Source organism: Sphaerodactylus townsendi, linkage group LG03 (genome assembly GCF_021028975.2).
Source record: "Sphaerodactylus townsendi isolate TG3544 linkage group LG03, MPM_Stown_v2.3, whole genome shotgun sequence".
In the NCBI taxonomy this organism is placed as follows: domain Eukaryota; kingdom Metazoa; phylum Chordata; class Lepidosauria; order Squamata; family Sphaerodactylidae; genus Sphaerodactylus; species Sphaerodactylus townsendi.
This window is the reverse complement of record NC_059427.1, coordinates 4,148,729-4,167,791: the sequence shown is the minus strand read 5'-3', so window position 1 is coordinate 4,167,791 and position 19,063 is coordinate 4,148,729. Positions and strand designations below refer to the sequence as shown.

General features: G+C 44.4%; 2 protein-coding genes across 31 annotated transcripts in view; one reads left to right on the top strand and one right to left on the bottom strand.

Annotated features, from left to right (window-relative positions):
• LOC125428587 (zinc finger protein 883-like) overlaps positions 1 to 19,063 on the top strand; it is a 1,608,225-nt gene that overhangs the window by 1,431,218 nt on the left and 157,944 nt on the right. The gene's annotated exons all lie outside the window — the stretch shown is intronic.
• LOC125428585 (zinc finger protein 665-like) overlaps positions 1 to 19,063 on the bottom strand; it is a 31,496-nt gene that overhangs the window by 1,467 nt on the left and 10,966 nt on the right. Inside the window, exons 3-6 of the mRNA XM_048488946.1 lie at positions 11,692 to 11,774; positions 11,136 to 11,262; positions 10,538 to 10,642; positions 24 to 2,007 (exon numbers count right to left, since the gene is read on the bottom strand). Coding sequence (XP_048344903.1) covers positions 35 to 2,007; positions 10,538 to 10,642; positions 11,136 to 11,262; positions 11,692 to 11,774 — 2,288 coding nt within the window. The 3' untranslated portion in view covers positions 24 to 34. The remainder of the gene's footprint in view (positions 1 to 23; positions 2,008 to 10,537; positions 10,643 to 11,135; positions 11,263 to 11,691; positions 11,775 to 19,063) is intronic.

The window sequence follows — 19,063 nt, the reverse complement described above, 5'->3', positions numbered from 1 at the left end:
ACGGCGACGGAACATTTTCCCACACTCCAGACATTTATATGGTTTCTCCCGTGTGAATTTTTTGATGGGAAATAAGGCTGTCACGGCGACGGAACTTTTCCCCACACTCCAGACATTTATGTGGTTTCTCTCCAGTGTGAATCCTTTGATGGGAAGTAAGGCTCCCATGAGCACTGAAGCTTTTCCCACACTCCAGGCAATAGTATGGTTTCTTCCCTGTGTGAATTCTCTGGTGTGATGTAAGACGACAACTCCATCTGAAGCTTTTTCCACACTCCAGACATTTATATGGTTCCTCCCCTCCGTGAATTCTTTGATGGGAGATAAGGCTGTCACGGCGACGGAACGTTTTCCCACACTCCAGACATTTATATGGTTTCTCCCCTGTGTGAATCCTTTGATGGGAAGTAAGGCTCCCATGAGTACTGAAGCTTTTCCCACACTCCAGGCAATAGTATGGTTTCTTCTCTGTGTGAATTCTCCGGTGTAATGTAAGACGACAACTCCATCTGAAACTTTTCCCACACTCCTGACATTTATATGGTTCCTCCCCTCCGTGAATTCTTTGATGGGAAATAAGGCTGTCACGACGACGGAACTTTTCCCCACACTCCAGACATTTATATGGTTTCTCCCCTGTGTGAATCCTTTTATGGGAAGTAAGGCTCCAATGAGTTCTGAAGCTTTTCCCACACTCCAGGCAATAGTATGGTTTCTTCCCTGTGTGAATTCTCTGATGTGATGTTAGACGACAACTCCATCTGAAGCTTTTTCCACACTCCAGACATTTATATGGTTCCTCCCCTCCGTGAATTCTTTGATGGGAGATAAGGCTGTCACGGCGACGGAACATTTTCCCACACTCCAGACATTTATATGGTTTCTCCCCTGTGTGAATCCTTTTATGGGAAGTAAGGCTCCAATGAGTTCTGAAGCTTTTCCCACACTCCAGGCAATAGTATGGTTTCTTCCCTGTGTGAATTCTCCGGTGTAATGTAAGACGACAACTCCATCTGAAACTAATCCCACACTCCTGACATTTATATGGTTTCTCCCCTCCGTGAATTCTTTGATGGGAAATAAGGCTGTCACGACGATGGAACTTTTCCCCACACTCCAGACATTTATATGGTTTCTCCCCTGTGTGAATCCTTTTATGGGAAGTAAGGCTCCCATGAGTACTGAAGCTTTTTCCACACTCCAGGCAATAGTATGGTTTCTTCCCTGTGTGAATTCTCTGGTGTGATGTAAGACGACAACTCCATCTGAAGCTTTTTCCACACTCCAGACATTTATATGGTTCCTCCCCTCCATGAATTCTTTGATGGGAGATAAGGCTGTCACGGCGACGGAACGTTTTCCCACACTCCAGACATTTATATGGTTTCTCCCCGGTGTGTATCCTTTGATGGGAAGTAAGGCTCCCATGAGTACTGAAGCTTTTCCCACACTCCAGGCAATAGTATGGTTTCTTCCCTGTGTGAATTCTCTGATGTGATGTAAGACGACAACTCCATCTGAAACTTTTCCCACACTCCAGACATTTATATGGTTTCTCCCCTGTGTGAATCCTTTGATGGGAAGTAAGGCTCCCATGCGTACTGAAGTTTTTCCCACACTCCATGCATTTATTAGGTTTTTCCACAGTATGGATAATTTGGTTGGAATTTAGGCTCTCTTTGTGACCACAAACTTTTCCATATTCCACCCATTTATATAGTTGCTTTTTTTTAGAGGTGTTTTGTTGAATATTAATGACTAAGTTTTTAGGAACAATTTCCCTGCTTGTGGTGCATTCAATCCTCTTTTCTCTTTGGTATATTTTTTGCAGTACAGAGTTACTATGCTGTAAAATACTGGAATCCTTCCTCTCTTCAGGTGGGTCTTCTCCCTCCTGCTTCCTCAGTGCATGGAAATATTCAAACTTCTCTGTCACATCTGAATATGTATCACCTTTCTCCATTACTAGGTGTTCTTTTGTTTCATTTGTTGACTCCCACACACTTCCTACCAAAAGAAAGAGAAACCTTGTGTGATGAGAGAACACTTTGCCCAAATATCTGTGGAAGAGAATTTCTGTTTTGCTCGATAATGGTTATCTTTGCATTATGGAAATGTTCAGAAGTTAAGTTCAAACAGTCTTTAGAGAGTTCTCTCCCTTGCTTTCTTAATTCTTTGAAAATTCTAAGTCCAGTATGTTGGCAGAGTTGCAATAACAACCACCACCAAGGAGGACAAAAGAGAAATATACAATAGACACCTTCCACTCAACATAATCCAGTAATTTTAAGTTTTTATTTTTCTGTCTGGGTGAAATTGCAAGGGGGAGGGTTTGGTGGTGTGGGATGCATGGAGAAAGTCACTCTTTAAGAGAGGTACAGCCATTTGTGCCTTAACACACAAGGCAGAAGTCTCAAGAGAGGTGGCCAGCTAGATGAAGAAAACGGTAGTTAATGAGAACAAAAGGGGATGAAACTAAGAATATCTTTAATATCATATACCATATATACTCATGTATAAGTCGAATTTTTCAGCACATTTTTAATGCTGAAAAAGCTCCCCTCGACTTATATGCAGGTCATTAAAATTTTTGTGTGTTTTTACTTTGCCGGCCAGCAGGGGGCACAGTTTTTATGCTAGAGGCACCAAAATTTCAGGGTACCCTCAGAAGACTCTCCTGATGATACCAGCCAAGTTTGGCAAAGTTTGGTTCAGGGGGTCTAAAGTTATGGACCCCCAAAGGAGGTGCCCCCATTCCCCATTGTTTTCAATGGGAGCTATTAGTAGATGGGACTACCCTTTTGAGGGTCCATAACTTTGGACCCTCTGAACCAAACTTCACCAAACCTGGCTGGTATCATCAGGAGAGTCTCTTTATGATACCAGCCAGGTTTGGTGAAGTTTGGGTCAGGGGATCCAAAGTTATTGACCCCCCAAGGGGATGCCCCATCCCCCATTGTTTACAATGCAAGCTAATAGTAGATTTTTCATTTCTGATAATATCCCTCTTAAAATCTAAGTTGGGTTACATTTGGACATACAGATGATGATGAGGAATCCAGTTTTGAAGGATTTTAACTCTTGTGTTTTAGCTTGGTTGCTGGTTGAGCTATTTTTTTGTACTTTTAAAGCTATTATCGATACCATATTGTTCTTGTTGACCCTCTTTTCCACTCACAGAGCCAGTTTACTGTTTTTCTTTGAAATAAATATTCAAAAACATTTAACCTACTGATGCCTCAATTGATGCTGCATTTCCCACCCTCGACTTATACGCGAGTCAATAATTTTTCCCAGTTTTTTGTGGTAAAATTAGGTGCCTCGACTTATATGCGGGTCGACTTATACTCGAGTATATACGGTAGTTATATTTCAGTTCATAGGAATGAGGGATGTCTTTACATGGTTTATTTTCTCTGTATTCAGATGGCTTGGTGGGCAGGTAGGGGTGGCTTGGAGGAATTTGGAAGTGATAGGAAGTATGAGTCCCCCTCTACTGGTTCTTTAGATTATTGTCCAGGTCACCTCATTGATCAGCTTCCCCTGTGTGGGGTGATTCTTCTACTGATTCTGGTTGATAGTGGAGATAATTATTATTCAATCCCCATGGGGACAGCACAGAGTAACTGCAACGGTTTTAAAGTTGGATTGAAATTATTGTAAGAGTGTGAGTCTTTAAACTGAGTGCTGAATAGGAGAGAGAAGGAGTGGCCATAAAAGACAGGAGAGTGTGATTGGGTTTTGTGAGTGGAAGAAAGAATATAAAAGGGTGTGGAGTCAGAGGGTGTCAGATTGAGAGTCGGTGCTGAACACAGGAAGATTTCTGTGTGGAAAAGAGTTCTGACAGAGATGGAGAGACGTGTGTAAGGACAGAAAATCTGTGTCATATCTGTGTGAGAACACGAGATCTGTGTCACATTGGTGTGAGAAGAATTTTGGCTGTGTGGCTTTTACAGAGAGTGTACAGTGTTAGTGTCAGATCTCTGAGGAAAAAATTGGAATCTGACAGGAAAGGTGACAGTTTCATTATAAGAGTGAAAAGGGTCAGAATGACTTTATGCTGACTGAAAGGCTGTTTCCGCATGGGTGGAGAACAGCACCCTAGAGACGGTTAAAATGCCATCCCCGGGGTGCTGTTTGCACAGCAGGTGTCGTGCTGGGCCCGCGCAAGCGGTGCAAAGATGCCACTTTTAAACCTCACTCCCCAAGCGAGGTTCTTAAAAAGTGGCATCTTCCCGCCGGTGCAGTGCAAACTGCATCGGCGTGAGGGCGCCACTTTTGGCGTTCCCTCTACTCACCTCGCCATCCGGCGCAGCTCTGGAGGGACACGCCCATGCTGCCCTTTGACCCCTGGAGTTCAGAGGGTAGCATGGGCGTGTCCCTCCAGCCCTCCAGAGCTGTGCTGGATGGAGAGGTGAGTGCACTGAACGGCCTCTCCAGTGCGTTAAATCTTCGAGGCCGCCCACACGATACCGTGCAAGCGGTCCCTGAGCCTCCACCAGCATAATTCATGCCGGTGGAGGGCCGTTTCTGCTGCCGTGCAGAAACGGCCAAAATTATATAAAGTAGTTGGTGCCTCAGTTTTACATATATAATAAAATACATAAAATAAAATCCTTCTGCCCAGCCCTAGGTGGTGCATTACCTGAGAGCCTCTCCCAAATTCTTTTCATCCATGTGAATATAGCTGCCAATGGTCCACCTGACAGCTATAGTGCTGAAGGTGGAATCTGGCTCTGCTCTGCTTGGGCGTTTGCTCTGCCCTCGATTCCCAGCCTGGTTTCTGCTGTGCTTGGTTGAAGGAAGTCCTCTTATTTATTTTATTAGACTTTATATCCCACTTATTGAATCTTATTTTGGTTCAATGAAATATTTGAACTCCCATCCGTTTCCTTACCTCTCGTACACACTATCAAGAAAAGAACAGACTAAAAAGGAAAATAAAGGGGGGCTGGGAATTTTATTCCTGGTTGCAGCATACCAAATAAAAAAAGAGACAGAGAAGATAGTGAAATATAGCAGGGGTAACAGCACATTTCATAGTCTACAAAATAAAAGAGAGAGAAGGAGAGATAGGAGCTTTTGGGACATCAGAAAGGATTTTGAGGCTCTCAGAAGGAAGCTGAAGAAACCGAATGCACAAGTTGTCTACTTCCAGTTGAAGGCCCAGGCAGGAAAGAATAGTGGAAGAGAATAACTGGCTTTGCGAGTGGTGCCACCAGGAATGTTTTGGCTTCTTGGACCATGGTCTGCAGTTCATGAAGAGGGTCTACTGGCAAGGGATGGGTGTAGGCAGAGGTGGGATCCAACCAGTTCTCACCACTTCTCTAGAAGTGGTTACTAATTTTTTCTGAGTGCCGAGAAGGGGTTACTAAAGCAACCTCCCTGCCCAATAGGGACTGGAGGTGCGTGTGTGCAGCGCCGCCACTGTTTGAATCCCACCACCATCAGAACATGTTATTAAAATTTTTGGATTCCTATCACTGGGTGTAGGCCTCATGGCTGTAGGGAAGAGCATTTTGCTAGGAGATTGACAATATCAGGAGGGCTTTAAACTCAATGAAGTGAGGGAGGAAGACAATATTCAAGTGGGAAGGAGTTCACCTAGTACTAGAGAGAATTGGCTGAAGGTTATTGAGAGAACTGAGTGAATAGTTCAAAAACCCAGCAGTGAGGGGGATGAAACCGTAAATAAGCACCCATGGGACATGAATGAAAGCCTTAAAAGTCTCTACACTAATGCACAAAGCATGGATAATAAACAGGATGAACTGGAACTCTTAGCACGGCATAGTAAATGTGATATAATATAATAGGCATCACTGAAACCTGGTGGGATGAATCTCATCAACAGAATAATAATTGAGGGGTACAACATAATCCAGAGAAATAGATCAACTAGGAAAAGTGGATGAGTAACACTATATGTCATGGATGATTACACCCGTGAGCAGGTCCATGACTTAAATCCTGGGAACCAGGTTGAGAGAATCTGGGTAAAAATTAAGGGGGAGAAAAACAACAGTGATCCTGTAGCAGATGACCAAACTTTCACAAAGAAGAGAAATAGTAGTAATTGGAGATTTCAATTATCCAGATATTTGCTGGGTGTCAAACTCTGCCAAGACTACCAGGTCCAACAATTTCCTCACTTGTCTTGCAGACAATTTCATGATCCAGAAGGTGGACAAGGCAACAAAGGAATCAGCTATTTTAGATCTACTCCTAACCAACAATGATAACCTGTTCAATGGGGTAAAAGTGGTAGACTCCTTAGGTGGGAGTGACCACGTTCTCCGGGAGTTCGTTATACAATGGAAAGGGGATGCCAAGTCTAGTCGGACATGAGTTCTAGAGTTTAAGAAAGCTGATTTCAGTAAACTTAAGAAACTACTGGGTGTGGTTCAATGGTTAAGAATACTGAAAGAGAAGGGAGTACAAGATGGGAGTTTCTTAAAAAGTGATATTTTGAAGGCACAATTTCAAGCAGTTCCAATGAGGACAGTCTGTAAGCACTTGGAAGGGAATAATGTGATCACTGAAAATCAATATGGATTTCTCAAAAACAAGTCATGCCAGACTAATCTTATCTCTTTTTTTGATAGAGTGACAAACTTGGTAGATGAAGGGAATGTTGTGGATGTAGCATACCTTGATCTTAGCAAGGCCTTTGATAAGGTGCCCCATTATATTCTTGCAAGTAAGCTGGAAATATGTGGACTAGACAATGCAACAGACGGATCTGTAATTGGTTGACTGGCTGAAACCAAAGAGTGCTCAACACTGGCTCATTTTCATCCTGGAGAGAAGTGAGTAGTGGAGTGCCTGACAGGGTTCTGTCAGTGCTATTCAATATTTTTATCAATGACTTGGATAATGAAATAGAGGGCATGTTAATCAAATTTGTAGATGATACCAAATTAGGAGGGGGAGCTAATACCCTGGAGGACAGCGGCAGGATACAAAACGATCTGGACAGATTAGAAAGCTGGGCCAAAACTAACAAAATGAATTTCAACAGAGATAAATGTAAGATTCTACATTTAGGCAGAACAAATGAAATGCACAGATATAGGATGGGTGACACCTGGCTTGACAACACTACATGTGAAAGGGATCTGGGAGTCTTAGTAGACCACAATCTGAACTTGGGTCAGCAGTGTGATGTGGCAGCCAAGAAAGCCAATGCAATTCTGGGCTGCATCAACTGGAGTGTAGTGTCTAGATCAAGGGAAGTAATAGTACCACTCTATCCTGTACTGGTCAACCCTCACCTGGAATATTGTGTCCAGTTCTGGACATCGAACTTCAAGAAAGATATTGGCAAGATATAACAAGTTCAGAAGAGGACAACCAAAATGGCAAAAAGGTCTAGAATCCATGCCCTTTGAGGAGACTTAAGGAGCTGGGTACGTTTAGTCTGGAAAAGAGGACGTCCAGGGGTGACATGGCAGCCGTTTTTAAATATTGCTGAAGAGGGAGGAAGCTTGTTTTCTGCTGCTCCACAGACTAGGATACAGACTAATGGATTCAAGGTATAGGAAACGAGATTCCATCAAAACATTAGGAAGAACTTCCTGAGGTAAGTGGTTGTCAGGTTCATGCCTTATATGCTTTGAACCTATATGCTTCTGATGTATGTAACCACTGCTGTATCTTGTCTTGACCTGAATTCATGGCTGCTTTGCAACTCCCCTGCTATGTTGGTGCCATGGGAAAGAGTTATTATCTGACACCTGCTGCTCTTAACCACTACACTAGTGCAGGCGAAACATCAGGGAAAAATGCTACTGGACCATGGCCATACAGCCTGGAAACCCCAAGAAAATTGATGTTTGAAAAGTGGCGTTGGAGAATTTTGTGGTGTGGAGAAAGTGTATTAGCTTAACTGAAGCCATTTTGGTTGTAAGTTCTTTGTAAGTTCTCATGATGTAGTTCTCAAAATAATTGCTTATCTGTGGCTTCCCCCCAGCTTTCTTGCTCTGATACTGAGTAACGGTTAGCTGAAGGACACAGCTTTTATTTGGTTCAATTATTTCGATGTTGCTGGCTCTTATACAATTGAAGTATGAAGTTTTTCTAACAGTTAAAACTTCAATAAACTTTCGAGTCCAGCACCTGGTAACAATGATGAATCACACCAACTGTCTCTGTTAATTAGCACTAATGTTTGATTGGTTTGCTTAGGGCACCTGACCTGTAACATCTCTATAACTGATTTTCAATATTGTATCAGTTAATCCTTTTCCCGCCTGTAGCTGCAGACATCATAATTATGTCACCACAACTTGCTAGAGTGCCTTGAATATTTTTTCCTGCTTGCTTTTGGACTTAACAGCTATGCTACCATGGATATATTTTTTATACTTTGATTTTATTTGGTTCAATTATTTTGATGTTGCTGGCTCTTATACAATTGATTGTATGTACTTTATGCCAGTGTTCTATAGTTTGTTAAATGAGTGCTGAGTTCAATAAACTTCAAAAAATGTTTTGAAGGACCTTTTTTCCTCTGAGTTGTGTGTGCTTTCAAAATCCTAACCCACGTTGAAGGGAGACTAGTCAGCTCTTCCTCCATATGTGGAAATCGTGGACTGTCAAAAAGACAGCGGGTTCCAGACCAAGTAATGCTAGGAAAGATTGAAGCAGTACAAAAAGATGTAGCATGAAGGACATTAATTCATAGAGCTGCTACGTTGTTTCCCCGAAAATAAGACCTACACCGAAAATAAGCCTTATCAGGATTTTTGGAGGATGCTTGAAATAGAAGTCCTACTCCAAAATTAAGCCCTACCAGTAGTTACAGATCACGAATTGCAGCAAAATAGAAAAAAGGAAAAGGATAGCAAAATAGAAAAAAGGAAAAGGATATTGTATAAAATAATGATAAGAGCAGCCCATGCTGTTATAGCATTGGGATGGAAAGATAAAAAGATATGGACAATACAGAAATGGCTGGAATATGTGTGGGAACAACTAGAAATCTTTGAAATAATGTCGAGGAACCAATTATGGAATGAAAGATATATTGAAATCATGAAGATCTGGACTGAATTCGCAGATTGGATGCGTGAAGCCGGAGTTAAAGAGGAAAGATGGCACAAGAAATTGGAATGGATGAACCTGCTGCTGGTTACTTAAAGAACTTTGGGGGAAGGAGGGAAAAAAAGGGGGGAAAGTATATTTTGGATTGAACATAGAGATGCAGAAAGATGTAAAAATAATTCCAAATATACAAATATATATATTTTTTAAAAGATCACAAAAATAGCAGACAATGCCCTGTGCTCCCTGCCAATGAGGATGCGACTTGCATCACACGTGACGGGGAAGCAACAGATTGCCAAGTGTCCGCCTTAATGAATTGTGAAGGTACTGTATTTCCCCGAATATAAGACATCCCCTGAAATTAAGACCTAAGGCATCTTTTGGTGCAAAAATTACTAGAAGACCCTGTCTTATTTTCGGGGAAACACGGTTTATGTAAGAAGCCATTTGATGGTACTTAACACACATGGGTCACTATCTTTAGAATCGTTTGCACTACTCTTTGTGCTGTGGGAGGTTATAAAATACATTAAAAGGAGAGCTTCTGGTTTGGGTCATGTCTCTGCAAGGCATCTTGTGTTGTGAATGAGAGGCAGGGGGCAAGAAATGCTGTAACAATTATGGTGACAGAAGAACACATTGGAATTTCTGACTCTCTGCACAGGGAATGCCATTAACATATAAAATGGAAAACACCCTAGAAGTTGGATATGTTGACACCAACTGATAGGTGGGCCCATGTTTTGGCAGGCTAGGACTCCAGGAATTGGTACCCAATTGGCTCAGGACCACAGAGTCCAAACTGGAGGGGTTTGAAAAGGGAACTTGTCCCTTTCTTTGGGGCTCTCAACTTTTTTTATTGCAGAGACCAGGACACTTGATATTGTGGTTGCAGTGAAGGACGACAGAAGGGAATGATCATAAAGATGCTTCCAACCAGTGAAGACGAAGTATGTCATGGATCGTGAGCACCTAGTTAGTCCTTTTTCTTTTGTTTATTCTGTATTCTAGTGCCCTGAGTTTGTGAGTTGTAGACAGAACGGTGATTCATTAAGAGAGTAGGTACATTTCCTTATCCACCCACCTTGGCTACTCAGCATGCCAAGTAAGTGAGAGTGAGACAGGCTGATTGGCAAAAGGAAACGGGAGACAGCACCTGATCTTCACAGCACAGTTGCTTTGCAGGCACAGTGTTCCAGGAGAATCAAGGCCTGCCATCTCTGCTTCAAGGAATCTCAGGAGAAACAGGGCTGGGAAACACCTTGGCTCGAAAGCCTCTACCTCTCAAGAGAGGGCAATCATTGACTCCACTTGGTAGAAATGATCTGTTAATGTTAGAAGGAAGTTGCCTGTTTTCATAGGTTTGATTTCTACAGGCCCAGTTTTGGTATCCAAACCTCATCTAAGCTTTTGGAAAGAGAAAGAAGGCCCACCAAAGTCCACCAGCCATTTGAAGGAAGTGTAGAAAACATACAGTCCCACAACTGACCTAAGCTGCTACCTGCCAGTCCCTGTTCTTCATCACAGCCCACGAGAAGCAGCTCTTCCTCTTTTTCCATCCAGGATATGAGGTCAGGTTTGGCAAGCTGAGGCCCTTGTATCAAGAAGAAACACAGTTCTAAATTATCATTGTACACATCAACTCAATAGTTCCAAGAAGGAAAAAAAATAGGGGTGGGGTGGGGGAAATACACTACAGGGCATTCATTCAGCTAGCACTGGCAGTCCTCTGCTTACTCCTGATTGAGGTCAGCATGAAATGCCAGCTGGGAACAAAACAGTCACAAAGTCAGCACCTGAGCTCCCTCCACACATCCAAACTTCAGTCCAGGTACGGAAAGGCCCAGACTGGAGGGAATTCCTTCCTTCCAGTGCCTGTCCTCCTCCTGAGCAGGCATTCCTTGCCACCTTTTCCGATGGCCTCTCAGGACTGCCAGAAAGGGCAATCCTGAGTGCCCAGAAATCCCTCCCATGTCAGAGGAAGGATCACAGAGGGAGGCAGAGATCAGCCTTTAGGCCCATGTCCTTTCCCTTCAGGAATCTCCTCCCAGCAAGAGGAAAATAGCCCAGGAGAAAAGGATCCTCACCCAGAGAGACCACGTTCCCAAAATTCTCCAGCATGACTTCCTTGTACAGAGCAATCTGGGCAGGGCACAGCAGGGTCCACTCCCCTTGGGTGAAGTACACAGCCACCTCTTCAAAGGACACCCCATCCTGGAAGAAAAAGGGGGAAGCATTTGTTTATATCACTGGAAAGCAGGTTCATGGGAGGAAATGCAAGAAGTCAAAGGCAATCAATTAATACTGAAAGGACAGCACAGCAAGGAGGTCAGAACATCCCTTGAGAGACAAGTGGCTTTCTCGCAACAGGGGTTGTCTTCATTGGTAAAGGGCTCACAGCCTTCTAGGGAATATGCCAGTTTTCCATATCAAAAGGAACAAATTATGTTCTGTGAGGAACCCATGGCCCAGTATTGTGTCCATAGTCCCTGCTTGGGCTCCTCTGCACATCCAATCTTAGGCAGGGGTGACCACTTTTCAGACTCTCCCAGACTTGTCATCTTGTACTGTCAGAGCCAAGGAGCCCAACCCTGTGAGCCTGGCAACAGAGAAGGAAGCGTCTCCCCCTTGATATCCTCATACCTCAACTGGTTGCACAGTGACTCTTGTCCCTTCAGCAAACGGAGGAGATGGCAGAATCCTCCGGGGTGTCTTTCTGCTGCTGCCTGGGAGGGAGAGAATGAAACAGGGTGGGAATCCCTTTCTTCTAAGGACATGTTTTCTGTGCCACACTCTGGAGGGAACCTCTCTCTAAACTGGACTGGGGGCACAAATCAAGACCCTGCATTCAAAAGCTTTGCCTCTCCCTCCTCCACTCTGAGGGAGGCCAAGCCCCCCACACCTGCCCAACACCATAAGGAGAATGTCCTGGGAATGTCGCTGCAGATCCTTGAGCAGACTGCAAGGAATGCCTGATGCAGGGTTGCGGATGGGAGAGCTAGGAATGACCATCTCCCTGCACAGAGAAACGTAGCCTTTGAGGGAAATGGTTCTCACACTCTCTGCCTGCGCTCGCCATGATGCTTTTCTGTGGCAGGGTCATTTAGCCAGATGGAAAAATATGTCCCTCCACCTGCAGTCTCAAGTGAAGATGCCTTCAATCCACCCATCCAAAATGCAAGGGAAAAGTCCCCTAGCCTAGGCCTCTGCTAGTTCTTTCTCCTGGCTACGTGGACCAGGTCTGAGACTCAGATTTAAGTAAGTGCCAAACAGGGAAATAGTCTCTTCCCAGCTGATGAGCTCCTGAAATTGTGGTTAATAATCAATTGGGGCACACCTCACACCCCTTCACCACTTTGCCTTCCGGAGTGGGCAATACTTGGCTAGGCGAGAGAGCCAGGAGACGTGAGAGAAGGAAGTTATCACGTTTCATAAATTCAAGATCTACAGGGACCATTCCAGCACTCACAACTCATCTAAGCTCCTTTGAGGATAAACTCAAGATGTGAGGATAAAGAAGGCCACGGAAACCCTCTTGCTCTTGGAGGATAGGTAAGTCAACACACTGTCCCAGGAGAAATAGATGCTGCTACCTGCTGATCCTTCATGTTCATCAGAGACCAGGACAAATAGCTTGTTTTCTTCCACCAGCCAGCATATAAGGACAGGTTTGGCCATCAGAAGTCCTTTTTTTTCAGGAGGAAAAAATAATTAAATGATTCTTTTTTAGGGATCATATAAATTCAGCAGTTCCAAGTGATGTTGTCTGTCTCTCCAGAAATACACAATAGACAACTAACAAGAAACTTGCAGAAGCAATTATCCTCTTTGTCTTTGATTCCTCCCCTCTGCCCCCATTTCCCCCACTCTTTCTCCCTCCTGCCAAACTCTTTATCTCCTCCGTGGCTGATACTTTCTCTTTCTGTGCCTCATCACAGCTGCCCACCTGCTCCTGCCCCCCCCCCTTCCAGAAACAGCGCTGGCAGTAGCTGTACTGTTCTTACAACAGATCTCCTAGCTACACAGATGAATCCTCCTGAGAGTTGCCAGCTCCAGGTTGGGAACCCCCAGGAGATTTGGGGGTGGAGTCTTGAGGGGATGACTTTTGGGGTGAGAAGAAATCTGCGCAGGGTATCATGCAGAAGACTCCACTCTCCAAACCAGTCGTTTTCTCCAGGGGAACTTATCTCTGCCATCTGGAGACCATGTGTAATTTGGGGTGATTTTCAGCACTCACTGCTCTGGAGCAGTGGTTCTCAACCTGGGGGTCAGGACCCCTTTGGGGGGTCAAATGACCCTTTCACAGGGGTCACCTAAGACTCTCTGCATCAGTGTTCTCCATCTGTAAAATGGATAAATGTTAGGGTTGGGGGTCACCACAATATGAGGAACTGCATTAAAGGGTCTCGGCATTCGGGAGGTTGAGAACCACTGCTCTAGAGTGTCGAGTCTATGGCATAATATCCTTCGAAGGTCCTGCCCTTCCCCAAACTCACCCTCCTTGGCTCCACCCCTCATATATCCAGGGATTTCCAAACCTGGAGTTGGCACCCCCATCTCCTTCCCATCCAACAGCCAACACACCTTTGTCTGTCTCTCTGTCTTAAAGTTTCCCATCTCCTGCCTTGCAGCCTCTACCCTGGAAAACTACACATCTTTCTCCACAGTGGGAATCAAAGCAGCTTACAGTAAGTCTCCTCTCCTCCTTTTCATCCACACAACAACCCTGTGAAGTAGGCACAAAGGTCATACACGTGACCTTTGGTTGAGATTCGAAACAGCAGAAGGCATGAAAGCGTGCCTGACGCCAGGGGGCGACAACTCAGCCTCGCATCTGCTCTGGCTCTGCACAAAGGGGCGAGGTGGGCGGGGGCGCTCTTCCTCACTCACCTCGTGGTGCACCCCCTCCCCCTCAGCAAGAGGGAGAAACCCCCTTCACAGCTCTCTCCGCCCTTTCTCCGGCAGCCCTTCCAATCTCACCCTGAAACTCCCATTTCTTTCCCCTTTTTCCCCCCATCGTCATTCTTTTCCCGCCCAAATTTCTCCACTCTTACACGTGTTCCCTCCTTCTCCCTCCAGCTCGAATCTCATCCAGCCCCCCACCCCTCCTCTCCTCCCCCGGCCCCCTTTTCCTCCAGGAGCCTCTGGAACGTGCAGCCACTTGAGCCCCCTCCAGCTTCCAAGGGCGCCGCCTGTGGGTCTTGCTCTCCATCCCGCTGCAAGGGCCGCCTGGCTCTGCGCAAATGGGTCGGGGCTTCCTTTCTCTCTGGCCACGTGGTGCACGTGCACCCCTCCTCCTCTCTCCCTTGCACTGCAGCATCCCCTCCCCCCAGACTCACCAGCTGCATAGGGGGCCGGGGGCACCGCAGGGACCCCCCAATTCACCGGGGCGGGAGCCTGGGGAGCCTCTCCCGGGAAACTGCCCGGGAGCTCCGCCGATTCCCGCCCAGCCATTGAAGAGGAAGCTCCGGAAACGCGGCTGGGGGAGGGGACAGGAAATGGCTCCCAGTGGTCCTCATCCCCCGCCCACATTTGCCACTCTAGGACGGTGACTCTCTCTCTCTCTCTCTCTGACCCCCAGGGAGCATCTCCTCCCCACTCCCAGAGACCCAGGAGAGGCCAAGGGAGCATCTCAGGAAGGGCACAGAAATCAGGACCCCCCATCACAGCCAAAGGGGGCAGGCAACTCTGGGCCCGCTTTAATCATATAAAAATATAAAATATAAAAAAGCCTCCCTGTTAGTCATGGGATGAGGGGTTGTCTGACAGTAAACAGATCCGAAGTCTTGGTCAGCTGCCCCATTGATCACTTTTAGCAACAGGGCAGGACCCAGCTTTCTTCATTCGTTTCCTTTTCTCAGTTCTTGTTGATATGTTGGTGTATTATTATTATTATTTGTTTTTATTTTATTGGAGACTTGCCCCACCCTTTCCCAGAAAAAAACAGGGGACAGGGTTGCTCAAAACAGTATTAGCATCTTAAAAACAATCTAAACCGGCACCCAAATAACAACCACCAAATGATGCCTCTCCCCACCCCCGCCCCTGTCGATCAACTTTACCTTTCTGTTTAAAAGGTCCTCCTGAAAACTCCTGACACCAAAGGAAAAAAATCACTTTGAAAAGAAACCATCCCTCAGAGCACATTAAAATATTATATTGGTTTTATTGTATTATTATGAAAATGTTGTATACCGCCCTGAGCCTCCAGGGGAGGGCGGTTTAAAAATGTAATTAATTAATTAATAATAAATAAATAAAAAGCAAGTGTTGAAACAGTATTGAATCAAAAGGCCGGTTTTGCTTAAGTACACAGTCAGTCTCCTCCGGAACATTGTCCTCTTTCGCATCCCCTACAGCTTGTAGAATTTCAGGCAGCTTTGTTGTGAAGTGCAGTTTTCAAAAAGTCAATAAAATCTTTCAATGCTTCCCCTGTATAATATCATGTGAGAGGCAGGAAACATCTGATATGGCTACAAATTGGACAAGGAAAGAAGACGGAGGCAGCAGAGGTAAATCTGAACACCTTAATTAACCAAAAGATTGTAGCTACAGAATTTATAGAAAACAGACAATGCTTACAGATTCCAACAAGAAACTTCTTGTTACTATTACATGCTTACAAGTTCAGAAAACAAAACCGAAATAGTTGTGTTTTCTAGTCACACAATAATGATTGTAAAGAATAAGAGATATCAAACCTAAAAAAAATAATGATGGTCCTACACCAGGTCCAAAAATTTAACCAAAAACTAAGACTGGGATGATAGACCTGTTGAAATTGTCAAGGATGAATCTGTTGAAATTGACATGGCTGGATTCACTAAGAAAGCCACTGTCTTCTTTCCTCATTCTCTCCCCTCTTGAAAGATATTAGGTTTTTATTGCTCAGCATGGCAGACCTTCCCCAGCTAGTGAGTCAGGCTGTTCCTGCAAAGTATCAATAGAAAAATTATGCCTCTACACACAAAAAAATTGGGCAGGCAACCTCCCAAAATGGAGGTTGCATTGCAACAACAAAGAGGCAGGTGGGAAAAGAAATGGTGTAAACAGGAAAACCCCACTGTGAAGCAAAGCTAGAGAACTGACTGCTTCTCAGCTGCAGGGTAACTAATACATGTAAAAATGGCCATACAGGTCAAACATCAGATTTTTTCTCTCTCAGGAGAATGAATAAAGAACACTGTAATATGATAATATGATTCAAATATGATTCAAAATGAAGCATGCTGTTTTTATTAGGCAAGGACAACTAGTCTTACAAGTGTAGAAAAACTACATGCAATAAATCAGGTCTGCTAACATTTCTCATTCTTAGCCAAATACATAATCATTACAATTCTCTAAGAGTAGGAGTAACTTCTTTAGGCAAACTAGAATGCATCTTGAAAACAGCTGCTATCATTTTAATTTATAATTCAATTAGTTTTGGAATAAAACCTTCCGTGTCTCTCTCTTGGGAAAGGGTTTTTTTTTTGTTTAGTTTTGTTTTCCCGTAGAATTGATGTATCTTAAACTTAAGCTGAAGAAACCAGGGTTCACTATCTGTGTAATTTTTTTTCTGTTCCATTTTAGTGTTGTGACAGCTTGGTTTTCTTTCACTGTTAGTACATTTTGCTTTTAATTCACGTAAGATAATCATAATTTCAAAGGGTTAAGGTGGTGTGCAGCTATTTTGCTGTATTTCCCCCTTTCCCCAATCCTGTGGATTTTACCAGCCAGAACTGAACACTGCCTTTCCTAATTATTTCATTGTTCTTGCACTGTTTATCTGTGTTAACTGTGTTCCTCCTGGCAGGTGAGTAGAAAGGTGGAGTATACTGGACACTTACCACCTCACCTTAGTCTGGGAGAGTCTGCAATGTTGTACTCTTGCAAAGGTCAGTATGATTAATCGTCAAGAGTTAACATGCTGAGGAATTAGATCAGTGATTGTGACATCAGCCTTGGCTGTGTAAAGCAGAGCTGTGCTGTGCATGCTGAACAGAGGGAGTCCCCATTGTGGAATTCTTGACAGCTGAAGGGAAATAAACATATTCTTCTCCTGCATGAACTTCTCCATAGATGCAGTTTCCTTCTGTGGACTACTATGGTGGTGGTGGAAGGTGCCATTAAGTCACAGCCAATTCATGGTGACCCTTCTTGGGGTTCTCAAAGGCAAAAGACGTTTGGAAGTGGCTTGCCATTCTCTGCCTCCATGCAGGATATCTGGACTTCCTTGATGGTCTCCCATCTGAACTCTAACTAGGACTGACCCTGCTTAGCGTCTCACATCCAGATCAGGGCGTGGCCTATTTTAAACTACTTCAAAATTTATTTTCATTCACAAAATATGTTCTTGGTTTCCATACGCCTTACAGGGGCAAAATCATAGCCTATTGTCAATGAAATGCATAACAACATGCATATATAATTTCAGCAGCGTTTGATGTATTTCGTTTGCTTTTATGTTGGATCAATGAATGATCTGGGGGTGGGGTAGCATTAATGATCTCCTGTGCAAAAATATTTGGTTTAAGCAGAAAAAAAAATCTATTTCTGTGAAGAAATTTGTAAATCCGAGTGAACATCAAAGGTGTATTTTTATCACTTTAACTATAATGAATATTTGGGGTTGTGTTCAGAAAGTAATTGAGTTGTTCTATGAACCAAATTAAGACTTTTAAAACAACTGGAACCATACTTTGCCTTAATCATTGTTAAAATAGCATATGCTTATTAGAAATAGTCTGCAAAAATCACAAACCATTTTACATCTCATATTGGCGATTTTTTTTATTCACAACAAACAGGTCCTTTCAAGGCTGTAACTTTGAACCAGAAGGGCAACCACTATGAAAGGGCTAGTTCAAGGAGTGGCATGTATGCATTTGCAAAGAAGTAGGTCTTGAAGTCCAATATTGGGTCCACAGAACAACTGGAATCTTGCAAGGGCAAAACAGCAGTTCCCCCTGGCTGTCTTGACTCCAGCTTCTCTCCTTGTTTGGACCAAACTAGGGGCCTGTTGTTTGGACCAAACTAGGAGCCTTTCCACTGGGCCACACTTGTCTTTGCATGACCCATCTGGTTGGGGTTGACATGAGGGTCGCAGTGAAACGCCTCAGACCCAATGGTGTTGCTAAATTGCTCGCGCCCAGTAGATCAGGTGGTAAGGGCACCTGTCTGGGGTGTGATGGCTGGAGACTCTACTTTGCATTTTGCTGGAAACTATACCTTTGGTAGGAGAATGGGTTTTTCTACAAGCTACCATCCCTCCCCCCAGTTTCTCAGGCCCAAACGCCCTGGTCAAAATATGGGGGCCTTTCCCAGCAGGAGTTTGTATGTGGTGTGGCGTGTGTGCGTGTGCTCAGGACTCTTTTTTTAGGTGCTATCTCTTGTTGCCCCCAATGCCTGTTGTACCACCGGCTGGCAGAAATCAGGTGGGCAATGGGGTGTGACTCAGACACTGAGGCACTCATCCAGGCTTGCCAGCTTTAACTTGGGACATTCTGGAAGATTATGGGGGTAGAACTTTGGTGGGGTCGTGTTTGGGGAGGGGAAGATTGGCGGGGATGTGATGCCATGGAATATGCCCATTGAGCTACTCTTTCTTCCAGCAGAACTAGTCTCTGTGGTCTAGAGATCAGACATTAATCTCAACAAATTCTGGGCCTCACGTGGAATTGCTGACACCACAGGCCTTTGCTATAGTTACAAAGTTGCTGGGTCTTTCCTCCAGGTCAGGGGTCAACGGGTGTGGCTCCATCAATGGGTGGGGGCTGGCATTCTGCCATTCAGAGGGATATCATTAAGCATCGCTCTGTGACTGATAGGTGTTGCCAGAGTTGCTACAGACTCTGAGACATGCTCACTGTGGAAACTGGGAATTGAAGAGTAGCACGTTTTCCACTCCCACAGAAAATGCCTATGGTGAGCTAACCGTCGGGGCTGTCACCAGAGCCTCACTAGCTACAGTTGGCAGAGTCTAAGGTAATAGTGTGCCCATGAGTGTCATGGCACCCAATATCTTTTCTGG